Genomic DNA, 20,389 nt, shown 5'->3' with positions numbered 1-20,389 from the left:
TAAAAACCAAACTTTTTCTGGTTTATAGTATGTAAACTGATGAAAAGATTTTGTTTCAGCTAAGCGAAATTAGACAAAGACAAGTATCATATGACTTCACTCATATGAGGACTTAAGATACAAAACAGATGAACACAAGGGAAAGGAAACAAAAAATAATATAAAAACAGGGAGGGGGACAAAACATAAGAGACTCTTAGAGAACAAACAGAGGGTTGCTAGAGGGGTTGTGGGAAGGGAATGGGCTAAATGGGTAAGGAGCATTGAGGAATCTACTCCTGAAATCGTTGTTGCACCATGTGCTAATTTGGATTAAATTATTAAATTATTAAAAAAATACATTACGGAAAATAAAAAAAATAAAATTGAAGGGAAAAAGATAATTGATATCTAAAAAAAACTATTTTGTTTCACATACCTAACATTACAAATCCTTGTTAATACTGAAATTACTGAAGTAACATGGATAATAAATCATTGATTTTCAACCTATAGAAAACTACACTAGTACAAATGGATTTCTGCAGTATACAGAAAGACACTGGGCATGGTCTCTTTAGCCAGGAACAAATGCAGGTATTTGTGTTTTATGTTCCATCTATGTCTATATTTAGCTATCATTAAATATTTAAGCTATGGGTTTATACCGTACTAATATTCTTCATGATGGCTTCATGAAAGGCTTTATTTTTGAGTTTCTCTTAGCTCAATGTAATTTTTTAAGACTTTATTTTTTATTTTAGTTTAGATTTACAGGAAAATTGATAAGGTAGTAGTTTCTATATATCCCCTCTCTGTCTCTCCCATTATAAACATCTTACAGGATAAATGTATTTATTCATTTACAGTTAATAAATGAATATTGATACTTTATTAAAATCCATGGATTATTCATATTTCCTTAGAGCTTTTACCTAATGTCTTTTTTCTGTCCCTGGATCCCACATTACATTTACTTGTTATATCCCCTTGGACTCGGCTCCTCTTGGGTAGGACAGTTTCTCCAACTTTGTTTTTGATGACCTTGACAGTTTGGAGAAGTGCTGCTCAAGTATTTTATAGGATGTCCCTCTACTGGAATTTGAAGTTTTTCTCAAGGTTAGACTGAGGTTATAGGTTTAGGGAGGTAATTTTCCTAAGAGGACTTAGATACCTGCAGATTAAAAACACACATCTTGGGGTGCCTGGGTGGCTCGGTCGGTTAAGCGTCCGACTTTGGCTCAGGTCATGATCTCACGGTCTGTGAGTTCGAGCCCCGCGTCGGGCTCTGTGCTGACAGCTCAGAGCCTGGAGCCTGTTTCAGATTCTGTGTCTCCCCCTCTCTCTGCCCCTCCCCTGTTCATGCTCTGTCTCTCTCTGTCTCAAAAATAAATAAACGTTAAAAAAATTAAAAAAAAAAAAAAAAGTAAAAACACACATCTATACTTCATCAAACTGTTGCCGAGGACGTAACCCATGCATCATTTTTAGTATTGTGCCTATTCTGTATGACTAGAGGCAGAAAAGATAGCCTTGAGAAAAAAATATGATTAAAAAAAGGTTGGCTTTTTAAAAAAAATAAGAGGTAGATAACATTAATAAAGACAGCAAACAGTAGTCATTTTAATTTGCTTTCCAAAGTAACCATGTTCTTTACAAATTAAGACAGAACATCAGACAAAAATGCATAAATAACATAGTTAGTTCAATTCTGTATCTTCAGAGGTAAATTTAGGTTGTATATAAATTTACTTAAGTATATTTATGTTTTCAAAGCATATTGTCACATTTTTATCTACCAAACAAACAATAAACACTGTGTAGGATTCTCTTGCCTATGGGTCAAAAATAGCCTTAAATCTTTAGAAATTTTATAGTAGGAAATCATTCTCTCCTGAGCAGTGGTTCTCAAACTTTAGCATGTATTAGAATCGCCTGAAAGGCTTATTCAAACATAGATTCCTGGGTGCTGTTCCTGGCAGTTTCTGATTCAGTAGGTCTGGGGCAGGGCCTGAGAATGTGCATTTCTATAAAGTTCCCAGGCGGTGCTGATGTCTGAGAACACTATGAAAACCACTTCTTAAGAGTCAACAAGGAAGCTACATTTATTAAGTGCCTATGATGATTCAGATGTTTTTCAGATATTAGCTTAATTAGTTACAGAATCTTATCAAGCAAGTATGAGTATCCCTTTTATAAATGGGGAACCTGAGCTCAGGGAAGCTAAGGAACTCAGCTAAGGAGGTAATGGGATTAGATCAGTTCAGATCTCTGATTCTAATGCCCATGTTTTTCGAGCACAACACACTTTGTACTTGTTGCCAAAGGAGGGAAATGTACACATCCTCGGCATGCTCTCTAGAAAAGGAAACTGTACCCATCACTGAGTACAGTGATTAATTCAGGTTAGTAGAGCATTAAAGGAATCTTAACTGAAGACTTGGCAAAGGCTCAAGGTCACAGAGAGGATTCGCTGATCTCTGAACTTCTGAAATAATCAAGGATGAAGTGAATTTAATGTATACTTAACAGAACAGGAAGAACATGTATTTAGTATAGTACTAAATATTCCTTAATTACTATTATTTTATTATTCCTTACAGAAAAACACATATTTAAATAAAAGTCCTTAAAAGAATAATCTCATTATATTTAAGTTTAAAGCAGCATACTATTCTAAATGTCTGCCAGTGTATACTACATCACCAATCAACCACTACTTACTCTGGTACTGAAGTAACACAGCATGATGGTCTTCAACAAAATGCTCTGACAGTTACCGAAACATTTATCTCCTTTCACAAAGCAAATCAAAAGCAATGACATACAAACAAAATAAACAATTTAAAGTTTAAGAAAAGTGGTACGTTTTACAGTAAATAAATCACCAAAAAAGAAGTTCCCAATGATATATTTTCTGTCACTTTGTTATCCTCTGTATAAAAAAGAACACTGAGACACAAAATTATTAGACTGCAGACTTAAAATAATGAGGTCTAAATTTCAGAATGAGAAAAACCCACCCAATTCTACATCTCTATTATAAAAACAAATACTTTACGTAAGAAAGATTCCCTTTTAAATATCTATATACATATTTCTACTTAATACTGTTAATCAAACCCACAGTTATATTTATTTAAATAACAATTAAATAAACTGTCCAAAATGCAGAGTTCATCTCACAAAACAGAAGTATTTTAAATCACAACTTCCAGATGGTATCTTGAATACACTGGTTCCTTAAACAACATTAACAAGCATATTTTTAAGAATATATTTTCATCTACAGGTCAGGTAAAGCTTTATTAAATGGTAAACACTTTTAAAAGTGCAGAAACACAAGTTTCAAAAACAAATACACTCAGAAGATCTGCTGTTCAAATAATATTTTTTCAAAACCAGGTGGAGGAGTGTGATAAAATTCACTGAACTGGCAATCCAAAATTGCACTGTCATCAACTAGAGACAGAAAAAGAAAGAAAGAAATTAGAAACCTTAATTAGAAAGAATACACAATTATAAAATAAACTGTCTTCATAATATCATAGTGTTAACAGGCAAAAAGAATAAATACATCTGCTGTCCAGGTTACAAAACATAATCCTACTTGATAAAAATAACCACAATGTAAAACCAAATCTATCAAAAACAATGAAAGGATATATATCAAAATATTACTAATAATTAGGTAGTGTGAATAAGAGTACTTAACTTTTTCCTTATTTGCCTACCTGTATTTTCTTAATTTTATACATTAAAATGTATTATTACTTTTTAAAAATTGTTTTATTTTGAAGTAATTATAGATTCAAAAAAGTTGCAAAAATAGTAAGAGTTCTATGTACCCTTCATCCAGCTTCCTCTAATGGTAATAGGCTCATAACTACAGTATGATCTCAAGACCAGAAAACTGACATCAATACAGTACTGTTAACTAGACTGCAGTCCTTATTCAGCTTCTACATTTTTTTTTAATGTTTATTTATTTTGAGAGAGAAAAAGAGTGTAAGTCAGGGAGGAGCGGGGAGAGAGGGAGAGAGAGAATCCCAAGTAGGCTCCATGCTGTCCGTGCATAGCCCAACATGAGGCTTGATCTCATGAACCATGAGATCATGACCTGAGAAGAAATCAAGAGTTGGACACTTAACTGCCTAAGCCACCCAGGCGCCCTTCTACATGTTTTTGCCAGCATTTACCAAAGAGAAATAAATGTATATATCCACACAAAGACTTGTACATGAATGTTGATCATAGCAGCTTTATTTGTAATGGCCCCAAACTGGAAAAAACCTAAATATCCATTAACAGGGGAAGAGAAAAACAAATTGTGATATAAGCACACAATGAACCATATATACTACTTGGCAACTAAAATGAATGAATTATTGATACATGCTACCATGTAGATCAATCTCAAAATAATTATGCTGAGATAAGCCAGAGAAAAAAAGAATAATACAAACTTATGATTCAGATAATCGGTGGTGACAGAAAGTAGATCAGGGCATTGCTTGGTTGGGGCTGGGGTGGGAGAGGCGAGCAGGAGGGATTATAAAGGAACAGAAGGAAACTTTTAGGAGGGATGAATATACTCATGATGTTGACTGTGGTAATAATATGAATGTTCACTTCATAGCTACTTGTTAAACTACAGAAATATGATTAATGCACATTACTAAACTATTTGTATTTCATAATAAATGCAGGAAAAAGTTAAGTACTGAATTTGACATTCATGAAGCCACTAGAGATTTTAACAAGGGTGGTTTCAGTGAAGTGGTGCTGAAGGCAGTCAGACAGGGCTGAAGAACTACTGAATGATACAGCATATGGCGTAGAAATGAAGCCATCTAAAGCAGGGTAAATAGATGGCTAATGAGGGATACGAATTTAGGAAGGGTTTTGGGGGATAAGGATGACTCAGAATTTTCATAGGCATTGAAGAGAGAGGTTCCTGACAGGAGATATAAGTGAAATAACTGACAAAGTGAAGGCCCAGAGTTGGGGAGTTTGAAATCCAGACTATACACTGTTTATTTAACATGAAGGATACCACTTCACCTAAGATGGGACAGAAAGAAGGCAAGATTGGATCTGATCCAGAAAAGCTTTAGGAGGGTAAGGCTGGGAAGGTGGAGTGCACCATTAATAGCCTCATTCTTTATAAAGTTAAAGATAAGGTCATCTGTGGAGAATGAGGAGGGAATTCAAGAAGCATAGTCAATGTACAGAATGTAAAAGAATTGTCAAAAAACGTTGACAGCTTAGGCTGGAAGTCATAACTTTGTAATGACACTGTTTTTGAGTGTGACATGTTTTTTTCCTCTCCGTAAGTTCTGTGTTAAGAGCTGACAAAATGAATGACTGGATGGATCTAGGTTTAGAGATGGGAAGGAGGGATAAAGGATAAAGGAATTTAAGTTAGTTAGTTAGTTATTTTTGAGAGCCAGAGAGAGACAGAGCGTGAGCAGGGGAGGGGCAGAGAGAAAGAGAGACACAGTATCAGAAACAGGCTCCAGGCTCTGAGCCCGATGCGGGGCTCGAACCCACAAACTCTAAGATCATGACCTGAGCTGAAGCTGGACGCTTAACCGACTGAGCCACCCAGACGCCCCATATTTATTTATTTTTAAGTAATCTCTATACCCAACATGGGACTCAAACTCACGACCGTGAGATTAAGAGTTCGATACTCTACCAACTGAGCCAGCCAGGTGCCCCTTAAGTTTTATTTTTATCTGTGATAGTAACAAACTATTAAAATATTTGGCTTAATTTGACTAATTTACTAATGTCAATTTATAAAATTTTTTTATTATTTACTATCTATAACTTTACTACATTAAAAATTATGCTGAATCAAAGAAATAATTTGGAATAAAAATTTTATTTGCTAAACTCATTTGTGTAATTCATTCTACTGATATTTATTTCAGACTCAGTTTTTTAGAATATTAAGCTACATTTCCAATTATTTAAGTAAATAAAGGAAATGCTTTTAGGCTTGCGCAATATGGCAAGGAAACTAACTGAAATCAGACTTAAAAATACACTTTTACATGCAAAGACAGAGAAGGTAAAATCACTGGAAAGTAATTTTTAGGAGAAAAGAAGACTAATGAAAACCTTAACTAAAAAGTAAAGCATATGGGGTGCCTGGGTGGCTCAGTCGGTTGAGCGTCCGACTTCGGCTCAGGTCATGGTCTCACGGTCGGTCCGTGGGTTCGAGCCCCGTGTCAGGCTCTGTGCTGACAGCTCAGAGCCTGGAGCCTGCTTCAGATTCTGTGTCTCCCTCTCTCCCTGCCCCTCCCCTGTTCACACTCTGTCTGTCTCTCTCTCTCTCTCAAAAATAAATAAACATTAAAGAAAAAAAAAGTTAAAAAAAAGTAAAGCATAGGCTTTGGTTATTATTATCCTATTATTAAATATTTACATTTGCTATTTGAATACTTTTCTGATGTCCCAGTCTGTCATCACTAACACTGCTACCTTTCTAATAAATTACTATAAAAATTAGTAATTAGTTTTTATTATAGCTCAAATCTAAAAATTTAAAGTAATTAAATGAGAAAATACTTTTAGATCTACTAAAACCACAGGCAGAAAAATCAGATACTTGTTGCTTTAAAGTTGGGAACATAAAAAATAAAGCAGAATAGTGACAAAGGCACTGTGCTTATGTTTGTTATTTTCTATAAAGAGAGACACCTTCCTTTTTAGAGATACATACTAAATATTTATGAATAAAATGATATATAACATCTGACATTTACTTCAAAATAATCCAAGGAGGGAAGGTGAAAAACAGGAGGAGTATCAGTATTAGGGGGTAGATGAAGCGTTACTGGCTCCAAGTTGATAATTGTTTGAAGCTGGGTGATGGGTACATGAGCTTTCATTATACTATTTTACTTCTACACGTTTGAAATTTTCTGTAATAAAAATTAAAGTAATTAAATGGTATAGAGTCATCTCTTAAGTAACCCAATTCTTGAAGGGATATACTTGTACAGAAATTATAATACATACATATCAACACTATTCAAAGTCACAACTTTCTCTCTCTCTCAAAAGAGTTTTAACATTTAGGTAATTTTACAAAGGTGACTAATGGTCAATCTACATAAAATTCCTATCTATAGTTCCACAATATTCTTTACAATTACATTTCTTGGTAACCTAAATCTCCCTAATAACTGGCAGAAAGAGCTTTGTAAATTCAGTAAAGCTTTTTGGAATGTTCTAGAATATATGAATACATGGTTCAAAAAGGGAATATGGTTATTATATATTTAATTATATAAATGTTTTGGGCAGTTTTTTAATACATGGGGAATAAAAAGCTTCCTTAGTACTGCAAAGTGGGATTATAGTATCCTACTCAGTACATTTCATAAAAAAAAGGTCCTTATTAACTTGTCCAGATTTTTTTTTAAGTTTCTTTATTTATTTTGAGAGAGAGAGAGCCAGAGAGGGGCAGAGAAAGGGGCAGAGAGAGAGAGAATCACAAGTAGGCTCTGCACTGTCAGCACGGAGCCCAAAGTGAGATTCGAACTCATGAACAGTGAGATCATGACCTGAGCTTAAATCAAGAGTTGGACACTCAACCAAATGAGCCACGCAGGCACCCCAACTTGTCCAGATTTTTGAATGACAGTTATTAAGTTAAGGAAAATGTCGAGTAAAAGTTAACATATATAATAATATTTAGAAATATTTTAGCTTACCATAAACAACCGGATACACTGTCCCTCGTATACCTGATGCTGGACAATGCATATTTTTTCCATTCAAATATACATTTAATTCTACATGGTCATATGTAATACCCTAGGAAGGAAAAAAAATGTTAAAAAGTAAAAATATAAATGTTCCAATAAAAAAGCCTAAATAGTCAAAAAGCACTACTGGGAAGCATGGAAAAAATTAAAGTAAGGTGTCACAATAGCTTTCATTAAGGGTTTACAATTTGGTAGAGTTCTACTTGAACTGAGCTAAAAAAAATTAGTGGTGATTATGTGGGGGCAAAGTCATGTAAAGTCCCAAGAGTTCACATCAGAGGTAAAACAAATGAGGAACAATTTGGAGTCTGAGTTATTATATTCAGATAATCTGCATTTTATATTCTGAATATTAAGATGATATAAGTACTGCCTACCATGCACAGAGAGGCCTTGAAAACTCATAGAGAAAACACTGCTCTCTCTCTATAGAATTTGATCTTAAGGGGGGAAAACAATGAGGTTTTTAGCATTAGGGCTTACTACCTGTCACTGTTCTCAAGTTGTGAAGAAGTGTCTTCAACTTATTTCTGAAAAGAAATACATTTCCATATCTGTTTACCTTGCTCTCGTATATGTCAAAATGTATTACCAAAGTGAAGCTAGTGCTTACAATGGACTATAACTGGTAGTTAGTACCCAGCTAAAAACAGAAAAACAACAGCTCAAAAGACTAAGAAAAAAAAGTAGAATAAAAATAGATCACTCTGTGTATCTATACATTATTGATGGTACAAAAGTCACGATGAATACTAACAATTATTATTAATACATACATTAAAATGCTGGAAAACACTTAAAAAGCCTGTATTATCTACCAAGCACTGTTCTAAGTACTTCATGTTTAATCATTTGATCCTCACAACAAGATGGGTATTATTATTATCATCCCCATTTTATAGATGAAATAGGTAAGGCACAAAAAGGTTAAATAACTTACATAAGGTTAGAGAGTTAGGAGGTGGCAGAGCTGGGATTAAAACCCACGCAGTATGGCCTCAGAATACCCTACTTGCCATGCCATACTACCTCTCTTTAAAACTTAATGTCATAGTTACTACCTGATGACAGAAAGACAGCTTTTCTTTGAAGAATTAAGTAGACAGTTCTTTCAGTAGAAAAATCATCATCAGACCAACAAGCAACTGCTCCAAGGAATTCTGACTGTGGATATATTTTATTTTATTATTTTTTTTTATTTTTAAAATTTTTTTGTCGTTTATTCATTATTGAAAGATAGAGACAGAGCATGAGCAGGGGAGGGGCAGAGAGAGAGAGACACACAGAATCCAAAGCAGGCTCCAGGCTCTGAGCTGTCAGCACAGAGTCCGATGCGGGGTTTGAACTCACAAACCGTGAGATCACGACCTGAGCTGAAGTCGGACGCCCAACCGACTGAGCCACCCAGGCACCCCCTGACTATGGATATATTTTAGAGGTAGAAAAAGATCTGACACATGATCTAGTCTTAACTTCCCTCACTTTCCAGTTAAAACAACAAAGGTCCAGATGAGTCAGTGTGTTAAGTGCTATAAAAGATTCTCCTCAAACCTTAGCAAAGCCACGGTTAAATAATAATTTATTAAGTTACAAAATATTGAGAGAGACAGTTTTTGCAGTCTTTGTTTCATTTCAGTTTATGTATTTAAATATAATTATAAAGTTAAATGATAGCTGGGATTAGTTTCTGTAATGAAGAGGCCTTTCTTCATTCAAAAAACAAAAACAAAATTACATAAAAACAATGTGTCCTCTCTTTAGAGGACTACCTTACGGGACATCAGGCCTGTAATCTAGGCACCCTTCACCACCTGGTGGCAGCATATACTGCCAGCAAGCAAATTTTAAAGCCCAAACCTGCAGCATAATGGTAAGGTCCCAATACCAAAGAAAGAAGTGAGAAAGGATATGAGAACCCCCAACTCCTACTGGCAGGGTTTAGTTCCAACTATTTCTAATTTAATCTGTCCTTTTTATGATCTAGAAACTAGGTCTGATTCCACCATAATGATACCAAAAAATCTGACATGTTTTATGCATTTATCAATAATTGTTTGCATGTTCAGTGAACGGACTCTGAAATTAAGCTGCCTGTATAATAATCCTGGGATCCCTCCATACAAGAAGTTACTTAACTTCCCCCTAATCTGTAAAATGGTGATAATAATACCATCTATGTTATAGAGTCATTATGAGGATTAAAAAATTTAAACCCTGCCAGGCATTTAGAACAGTGCCAGGCCTATAATAAATTCTAGAGAAAAGCATTTGCTATTATTAGTAATGTTATTATTATTACATAGAATGGTTATAAAACTTCTCTGAAACTGGGACCTCATCAAAATAAAAAGCTTCTGCACACCGAAGGAAACAATCAGCAAAACTAAAAGGCAACCGACAGAATGGGAGAAGATATTTGCAAACAACATATCAGATAAAGGGTCAGTATCCAAAATCTATAAAGAACTTCTCAAACTCAACACCCAAAAAACAAATAGTCCAGTGAAGAAATGGGCAAAAGACATGAACAGACACTTCTGCAAAGAAGACATCCAGATGGCTGACACATGAAAAAATGCTCAACATCACTTATCATCAGGGAAATACAAATCGAAACCACAATGAGATACCACCTCACACCTGTCAGAATGGCTAACATTAACAATTCAGGCAACAACAGATGTTGGCAAAGATGCAGAGAGAGAGGATGTCTTTGCACTGTTGGTGGGAATGCAAGCTGGTACAGCTACTCTGGAAAACACTATGGAGGTTCCTCAAAAAACTAAAAATAGAACTACCCTACGACCCAGAAATTGCACTACTAGGCATGTATCCAAGGGATACAGAGGTGCTGTTTCGAAGGGGCACATGCACCCCCATGTTTATAGCAGCACTATCAACAATAGCCAAAGTATGGAAACAGCCCAAACGTCCATCGGTGGATGAATGGATAAAGAAGATGTGGTATATATATACAATGGAGTATCACTCGGCAATCAAAAAGAATGAAATCTTGCCATTTGCAACTATGTGGATGGAACTAGAGGGTATTATGCTAAGCGAAATTAGTCAGAGAAAGACAAATATCATATGACTTCACTCATATGAGGACTTTAAGACACAGAACAGATGAACATAAAGGAAGGGAAAATATAAAAACAGGGAGGGGACAAAATATAAGAGACTTTTAAATATGGAGAACAAACAGAGGGTTACTGGAGGGGCTGTGGGAGGGGGGATGGGCTAAATGGGTAAGGGCATTAAGGAATCTACTCCTGAAATCACTGTTGCACCATATGCTAATTTGGATGTAAATTAAAAAAATAAACACACATACACACACAATAAATAAACAAAAGGCTCAAATTCCGCCCCCCAAAAAAAACTTCTCTGAAATTAAACTGAAATAATGCAATTTTAGAATATAATTTGCACTTTTCAAAACTACATATAGAAGGAAAAAAGTAAGCTTAAGCCAGGTATGTTTCCTAGTGCTGTGGGAGGCCCTATGGGTATTATATGATTATTGTATGAATATAATCATTTGGTCAGATGTTGAAAGCTTATCTTTCTTGATTTCTCCTCAGAGAATGGTATACGACTTACATTCTACACATATGAAAATGTTTTTCCTGTCTTATACTACTGATAAGAACAAACTACACTTGATCTTGGCCAAAAGGCTAAGAAGCAATTGTTTTTCCTGTCTTATAATCATTTCTACTTTTCCTATGCCACTGTCAGCAATTTGGTGAAATTTTTTCTCAAATGTTTGAACTAGGAAGATAAAGGTAATATGGTAGGGTGATGTTTTACTTTTCTTGATTCTTCATATATTTCACCTTTTTAAGGTTCTCCTTTTATCAGGATGGGTACAAAAACTCAAAGTCTAATTTAATAATGCTGACAGACTAAAAATGACATTCTTAAATCTGTCAGTTTGTGGTATCAGTCATTTCAATGAATGAGATAGGAAGGCAAGAATAGCACACAGTAGTTCAATACATCAACAAAGAAAAACATTTGTTACTGATTATCCTTGCTTATGTTTGAATTTCATCTTAGCGTAAACAGCTTGATAGCCTCAACCTGACTTCAAGATTCTCTTTCAAGAAATATCCATTTGAGTAAGAGTGTTTTGTATTATGGACATCTGGCAATGATCTACAAATACAAAACCAGCTATTCAAAAAGATGAACAGGGAAAAGCAGATTTCAAAAATGGTTTATGCCTTTTGACTCCTACAACACTTTCAATAATTTACCCATTTAAAAACTAAGTGTTCTTTATACTTTTTAAATTGCAGAAGAGATGGAAGATCAGACCCCGGTAAAAAATCTTATTTTCCACATTTGTCTTCATTCTCACCAGAATACTGTATAGTTCTTTAATTCAATAACCTGGATTTACCCTGTGTCATCTTATTATTAGAAACTTTCCTTCATTATGTATAGATTCCTTTCAATTTGGTACCAGAGCCACGAACCCAAGGTTCTATGTAGAAAAGCACCTTTGCTGAAGGAGATCCTAGGACTCTGTCCCTCATCAATAGCTAAAAGCCTGAAATCTGTGTAGAAAGTTCTTCAATAATAGCATATAAAAAGAAATAACTGGGAAAGACAGAAAGGGATCTTTGGATTACATTTTCAAGAGGGTGGCTTTGGTAATGACTTAAATATATCTAGTTGGGAATAAAAATAGAGAAGTCTTAACAATATGTAACTCTTTCCATCCCCTGCTTTCCAAAAAAACTTTTCTACAATCAAACCTTAGGATTTTGAGTCCAGTTCTTTGAAGAGTTCTGAAAGTGAAGAAGTTTAATAAGATTAAGTTTAATGAGGATCAACACTCCTAATAAAATGCTCTTAATTAAGAGAAGTTCATAACAAATTAAATATAGGCATACTTTATTTTATTGCACTTTGCAGATATTGCATTTTTTACAGATTAAAGGTTTCTATCAGCCAAGCGTTGGGCAACTCTATCAGTGCCATTTTTCCAATAGTATTTTCTCACTTCAAGTCTGGGTCGCGTTTTGGTAATTCTTGTAATATTTCAATCTTTTTCATTATTATATGTAACAGTGATCTTCATTCAGTGATCTTTGATGTTATCGTTACAATGATTTTGGGGTGCCACAAACCACGCCCATATAAGACCAAAAGCTTGAACAATAAACGTGTGGGTTTTAACTGCTCCACTGACCGGCTGTTGCCAGTCTCTCTCCTTCTCCTCTGGGATCCTTATTTCCTGAGACACGATATTGAAATTGGGTCAATTAATAACCCCACAGTGGCCCCTAAGTGTTCAAGGGAAAGGAAGTCACATGTCTCTCACTTTAAATCAAAAGTCAGAAATGATTAAGCTCATGTAGAGAGCCAAGATAGGCCAAAAGCTAGGTCTTCCGCACCAATTTTGCCATGTGGTGATGCGAAGGAAAGTTCCTGAAGAAAATTAAAAGTGCTACTCCAGTGACTATCTAAGTGATAAGAAAGTGAAACACCTTCTTGCTGATATGGAGAAATTTGTGGTGCCTGCTTAGAAGATCAAATCAGCCATAATAATACTCCCTTAACCCAAACCCTAATACAGAGCAAGACCCTAACTCTCTTCAATTCTATGAAGGCTGAGAGAGGTGGGGAAATGACAGAAGAAAAGTGTGAAACTAGCAGAAGTTGGTTCATGAGGTTTAAGGAAACAGGCCATTTCTATTACATAAAAGTGCAAGGTGAAGCAGCAAGTGCTCATGCAAAAGCTGCAGCAAGTTGTCCAGAAGACCTAGCTAAAATTAGTGAAGGCGGCTACACCAAACAACAGATTTCAGTGTAGATGAAACAGCCTTCTACTGCAAGAAGATGCCATTTAGGACTTTCATAGCTAGAAAGGAGAAGTCAATATCTGACTTCAAAGCTTCAAAGGACAGGCTGACTCTCCCGTTGGGGGCTGATGCAGCTGGTGACTTTAAGTTGAAGCCAATGCTCATTGACCATTCCAAAAATCCTAGGGCCTTTAAGAGTTATGCTAAATCTACTCTGTGTGCTCTATAGCTGGGACAACAAAGCCTGGATAACAGCACTTCTATTTACAACATGGTTTACTGAATATTTTAAGCCCACAGTTGAGACCCACTGCTCAGAACAAAAGGCTCCTTTCAAAATATCACTGCTCATTGACAATGTACGTGAGATTAATGCTGTTTTCATGCCTGCTAACACAGCATCCATTCTGTAGCCCATGGATGAAGGAGTAATTTCAAGTCTTATTACTTAAGAAATACATTTTGTAAGGCTACAGCTGCCATAGATAGTGATTCCTCTGAAGGACTTGGGCAAAGTAAATTGAAAACCTTCTGAAAAGGATTCACCATTCTATTAAAAAAAATTTTTTTTAAACATTTATTCATTTTTGAGAGTGTGAGTGGGGGAGGGGCAGTGAGAGACACAGAATCAGAATTGGGCTCCAGGCTCTGAGCTGTCAGCACAGAGCCCAATGTAGGGCTCAGACTCACAGACCGCGAGATCATGACCTGAGCTGAAGTCAGACGCTTAGCTGACTGAGCCACCCAGGTGCCCCGAGGATTCACCACTCAAAATGGCCTAAACACATTCATGATTCATGGGAAGAAGCCAAAAGATCAACATTAACAAGAGTCTGGAAGAAACTGATGGCAACAAAGAGTTGGGTGCGAAACCTACTGAGCAACCCAGGTGTCCCCCCCGATATTTTCTAATATGAAGGTTAGCAAACTTTTAAAATTGTGGGTGAAGATTTCTCTGATGTGAGAGAAGCAGGAAATGTTGATCAAGAGCCAAGCTGTCATTAATTCTCCTGAATGGGAATAAGGGCTCACACTAATTTTCCTGGCCAGTGGCAGCTCTAGAAAGGAGAGCAGTTAGGTTAGCCAGCAGCATCTTTATCGAGTGCTTTCTCTGGAACATGTACCTCATTAGATCTAATCCCAGTGCTTCGGAATTCAAACTACAAACTCCCAAGCAAAACTATATACGCTAAAAGCCGTTCAAGTTGAATAATTTTCAGTGGAAAGCAACTCCACAAGAAAACTCACCACCACGTCTCCCTCCTGTGGGAGGCTGTTTGCTGGCAGCCTATTTTTCTCCTCGTTGTTGTGGTATAGGGCTCCATCATTCCTCATCACCAGACTGTGGGCATCTCGGCCAAGAGGAATCTGATTCAAGTTAACTTTCTGAGTTGCGACGCCAATACCCCATATTCCTAAAAAATAATGGTTTAAATGCCCCCAAAATCTGAAGAATATGAAACAAGGGGTTGTTTTTAAGAGAGCGTAAATTGTTTTTAAAAGAAATGGCATGCTATCACTAAACTATTTTTTATTAATTTTTTTAAAAAACAAATCTTTTAACAGTAGTTTGCAAACTACCCTATATTCTCGACAGATGGAGTACAGCCTAGGAGATAAGAGAGGGCCCTGAAGCTGTAAGGACGAGGTTAAACCTTGGCTTAGCTATGTCCTCTGGGGCAAGTTATTTAACCTCTCTTTGCTTCCTCACCTGTGAACTTGGGATTCTAACAGTATGGACTTCAAAAAGTTATTAAAAGATATAGCAAGGTAATCAAGTAAAGCACTTATAACAATGTAAGTATTCCCCCCACAATTGGTTAAGTGAAGCAGAGTATTTTTAGATGTTAGCTATTATCATCATCACTACTCTCTGAAAGATGTTTTTAAAAAGCTACACGTTGAATTTAAAACGCCTAGGGTTCCAGTCAAGCACTACTTTGGAGAAGTGGGAAATTAGTCTTTAGTTTTTACATCTATATAATATGTGACAAATAATATAGGACCTGGTCAAAATTATGGAGAGGAGAAAATTAAGGATGAAGTGTAAAATCATTTTCTTACCCGTGCCTTAAGTCAGTGGGCTTAAAATCTTTTGGTCTAAGCTGATTTTAAAGCAAGCAGCTCTCCCCTTAAGCAGCCAAACAGAATACCTAGAGCTCTGGATTTTGTCTCAAACTGTTTCCTTCTCAGTTTTTATCAAAATCAGTTAGGAGAAAATCTATAAATGGAAGAAGGTTTCAAGGTCATGTTGCCAATCGATTAATTTTTCTGAATTGAGCAAGACTATCAAAAAGTTGCATGTCTGGATATCACTGTCTGGGCTTCCTAACTAATCTGACTATGCAATTTATTCTCCAGAGTGGGACAATTTTAAGAGTAACAGAAGGTAATAATATTGATTTCATGGGACAACAGTTCTAGGCAGGGTTACTCTCCTTATCCCTAAAGAACTGTGCATGCTGTGATACATTTTGGCATAACTGCCTCAGGCTTTCATTGCGAGATCAATTTACAGACTCCAACAATGTATTCTCGGGATGTCACTGAAGATGTCATCCTTTACAGAAAATCCACATAAAAATTTGTACTGGATTCAAGGATCTAGAAAACATTTGCTTTTCTTGAGAAAAGGTATTGTTTTACTTAAGATTTTAGTAGCCAGAGATATTTTATAAAAGAATGGAGGACAGATTCATATTTATTTCATATACTTAGCAAAATCAGTATTTTGAACTAATTTAGAAAACAAGCTCCAGAAGGATGCTTTATACCATTCAAGCTTGTCGAGTAAAAGTATGATTTACTTCCCTCTACTTTTCCTATTCTACACTTATACTTACATTATTCATACTATATTTCACTAGCAATTTTTTGTAATAAAGTTTTAAAAATATATTTCCCCATATTCAATATGGCTACAAGTTATCTAATCATTATTATAATACTCAAGCAGAAGTGTTGTATGATTCAAGAAACTCCGCAAGTTTTTAATGAGAAGTATAAACATTAGCCTTCTATCAGAATTCTAAATTTGCTGATTGCTTCAGAAGACAATGAGCTTGGGCATCTTAACAAGAATTAAGAGGAAAAAAAACCGGATCATAAGATTGATTTTATGCTAAGATAAAACATCAAGAGTCTACACCTTATATGCTTGACCAAAGAAACATTTAGTACCCAAAGGCGCATTTAGTACCCACTAATAACGCTAGTGCCTAACACTGACCCTGTGTGCCCTGTCTTTAAAACACTTTCATTGGTATAACTCATGTGAAGCAGGATTACAGTTCCTGTAATCCCATTTTACAAATAAAAAAACTGAACCTAAAGTGTAATTTAACTGGAACCACCCGAGGGGTGGGAAAAAGGATCTTCCAAATAAGTTTTGTGTTTTATTGCCTCATTAATCTTTTCCATATATCGAGAACTGCTCTTAATAGTTACAACAATTAGGACTTTTAATAGTAAAGGACCATTATACCGACCTGTGGACTGGATTTTGAATTCAAAGTAGCTTTTGTTTTGATGTAAAGGGGCACTGGCTAAACAACCTCCTGTTCCACATATTCTTCTTCCATTTTTTACAATGACAACATCTGTTCCTAAATAAAAAATACACAGTGTGAAGTTTTTTATTTTCTTATCCAGCAATCAAGGTTACTTTCTTTCACTTTTAATTCTAAATCAAAAAAATAATGATGCTGTATTTACTTTGAAATTTAGAAACGCTGATAAATTCAGAACAATTTTTACTTCTCCCCCCGCCCCTTTTTCCCCCTGAGAATGTTTATATTAATATTCATTTGCGGCTACAAATCCTGTTTGGGCAATTTAGTAGTAACTCAGTAGGCGGAGCACCAGAGGCGCTCCCCTCACCCGGGAACAGCTGACGAGTCTCGGGAGGCGGCAGCTCCGAGATTCCCGTGAAAATGGGTAGGTGCGCACAAGCACCTCCCGATGACAGGGGCAGACAGGGCTGCGTAGCCTTGAACACAGAACAGGGCCGAGGTGGAGTCCGCCGCGAGACGAAATGGGGTCGAGGGCAGCAACTGAGAGCAGGGAGCGGAGGGCGGCGCCGGGAGAGGCAGGGCCGCGCGTGGGCGTGTGGTCCCTCCGACCCCTCACTGCCCCCGACCCGCCGCGCCCCACCCGGCGTGGGCCGTTGGGTCTGGAGAAGGGAGGGCCCTTACCCATGTGCTGCGTGTCCAGCTGCACCGCCGGCATCTCCTTCAGAGGGATGTGTCCCGTCCCGCCGTCCCTGCAGCACCGCAAGCAGCAGAACACCGAGGCAGCCATCAGGCCAGGACCACCGACTCCGCCGCCTCCGCTAGCCGCCGGCCGCCCCAAGCCCGCGGTGACACCGCCCCTACGCCTTCGCTCCGCCTCCCGCCCCTGCCCGAGCGCCGGAGGTATCTGTGTCGAGCGCGCAGACCGATACAGCGACGCCCCACGCCGGGAGGGCGCAGTGCAGGCAGAGGTGAAGCCGGCCTGTGCGGAAGATGCGGAGGATCTGCGCGTGGGGAGGGGCGGGGTCGAGAAGGGGGCGGGTCTGGAGGCGGAGCAGTGAGAGAGGGCGGGACGGGCGGGCAGGCGGAGGACGGTGTGCGCCTGCGCGCGGGGTCGTTTTTTCCTCGGCGGGGCTTCAAGTTTGAGTTCTTATGTTGAGCAATGCTCGAGGCGTCGGCTTCTCCGCCTGGTCTGCAACCGTCCGATGCTGCGTTTTAAAAACTGTTCCCCCCAACTTTGACATTACCTTTAGGGATGAATCGACAGAATCAAGTCAGGCTGGGGGAGTGGAAGCCCCGAGGTTTTCCACACACTCCCATCCCCCCACGGCAAGCTCAGGCTGAGGTTTTCCACACACTCCCATCCCCCCACGGCAAGCTTAGGTGCAGAGATGCGCGTCCCGTGGCTCCTGATGCCATGCGGTTGGGGCTCCCAGGAGGCCGTCCAGGGAGGATACCTCTGGGAGGTACCGCTTGACGGGCCTCTGCCAAGCTCACCCTCTTCGTGGATTGGGGGTTTCTAGGAGTGTGAAGAGAACTCCCGAGGGAGCGAGGATGTCTGGTCCCCCAAAGGAAGACCTCGGTTCCTACCATCTGCCCCTTTCTGCTTCCAAGTAGGAGGCCCACAGGGTGGTCATCTGTCATCTCCTTGCCTGCTTACATCATCTGTGCCTGGTCGATTTCATATCTTTAAATACAGGGGTGCCTGGGTGGCTCAGTGGGTTTAACATCCTACTCTTGATTTTGGCTCGGGTCATGATCTCATGGTTTGTGGGTTCAAACCTGGTATGGGGCTCCACGGTGACAGTGCAAAGCTTGCTTTAGATTCTTTCTCCCCCTGTCTCGTTGCCCCTCTCCTTCTCGTGCACGTGCACACGCTCTCTCTCTCTCTCTCTCTCAAAACAAATAATAAAATAAACTGTATTTTAAAAAATTGTTAAATAAGCTTGGTGCCTGGAGATGGTCTTCAATGACCTCTAGCATTAACCGGGCTCAAACCTTTATTCCCAAAATGGTTTCCAACGTGGAGGCTTCACCCAAGTTCAGGCTCTGGGAAACAGATGCAAGATGCCCATTTCATATGTAATGGTTTCCTATACATAACTTTTTAGTGACCTGAGTGCAAATATCCTTAATGGAGTTTTTTGTTTGTTTGTTTGTTTTTGTTTGTTTCCTCCCAAGGAATAAGAGAATTTTTTCTGGGTCCTGGGTCTCTTTGCAGTCTATACAAATGATCTTCTCATTACAATAGGGAAAACCTCCAAATTCTATACTTTGAGATTTAGTTAACCATAGAATTAATATCTAAAGGTGATTATTAAAGTGATTGAGGATAGACTCTCACTGCCTATAGAGTACTTTCTTGGTAATCATTTTACACATGAAATTTTTCTTTTACTGAAAACCTTGCTCATTATTCTGAGGGTTTAATTAGGGTTCGGTTCTCTTTCCGTTGGGGGGAGGGGGGAGTCGAATGTCATTCCCTGAGGTAGGCACTCTTTCATGTATGTATCTAGTTGAATTCTTGAAAGTTTTCTGGGTAGATATTGTCCCCACTCTATATGAAGAAATAGGATTAGAGGGATTAAAAAACTGGTGTAGCCTCAGATAATTAGGAAATAAACAAAGTAGGATTCAAAGCCCATCAGTCTGACTCCTAAGCCTGTATTTGCTCCACCAGGTCATGCTGCCTCTCAAATTATGAAGATCTAACTCTTGTAATAAATGCTGAAATTCTTAAAAAAAATAATAAATGCTGAAATTCTTTTAAATGTGCTTTCAATTCAAAATGCAGATTTGCACTTTATTTTTGTATGTTTCATTAAACTCCATATTGGCTACAAGCTGCCATAATTCACGTATAGACAATAACAAAATAGCTGTTGTTATTAGGTAAAATATTTATTCATAAATCTTATTAATATTTATCAATTATGTTTTAATAATATCATTAATATTATTAATTTTTTATATTTATTTTTTGAGACACACACGCACAGACACACACACACACACACACACACACACACACAGCATGAAGGGGGGAGGGGCACAGAGCGATGAAGACACAGAATCTGAAGCAGGCTCCAGGTTCTGTGCTGACAGCTCAGAGGGGCTCGAGCTCCAGGAGATCATGACCTGAGCCCAAGTGGGACGCTTAACCGACTGAGCTACCCAGGTGCCCCTCATTAATATTATTAAAGGTAGTACTTGTATTAAATATTTAACAAATATTTAGACCATTCAAGTTACTCACATCTTCAGTGAAAAGCCAGACTATTAGATGGCATGAATTGGC

The 20,389-nt window shown here is 37.7% G+C and overlaps 1 protein-coding gene across 2 annotated transcripts; it reads right to left on the bottom strand.

The window, feature by feature from the left end:
- Positions 1-1,578: 1,578 nt before the first annotated feature.
- SPRYD7 (SPRY domain containing 7) lies at positions 1,579-18,059 on the bottom strand. Of its 2 annotated transcripts, XM_042965231.1 has the most exons (6): positions 17,776-18,059; positions 17,071-17,187; positions 14,831-14,997; positions 12,533-12,565; positions 7,710-7,812; positions 1,579-3,441 (listed from the first exon to the last, which is right to left on the bottom strand). In XM_042965231.1, the coding sequence occupies exons 1-6, from the start codon at positions 17,879-17,881 to the stop codon at positions 3,344-3,346; spliced, it is 624 nt and encodes a 207-aa protein (XP_042821165.1). In that variant the 5' UTR covers positions 17,882-18,059; the 3' UTR covers positions 1,579-3,343. The 2 variants fall into 2 exon arrangements, with proteins under 2 accessions (XP_042821165.1, XP_042821246.1); XM_042965312.1 differs by lacking the exon at positions 12,533-12,565 and having other exon boundaries at positions 17,776-18,054.
- Positions 18,060-20,389: the final 2,330 nt, after the last annotated feature.

The sequence above is a fragment of the Panthera tigris genome, chromosome A1 (genome assembly GCF_018350195.1).
Source record: "Panthera tigris isolate Pti1 chromosome A1, P.tigris_Pti1_mat1.1, whole genome shotgun sequence".
NCBI lineage: Eukaryota > Metazoa > Chordata > Mammalia > Carnivora > Felidae > Panthera > Panthera tigris.
This window is presented reverse-complemented; position numbering and strand designations above follow the sequence as displayed.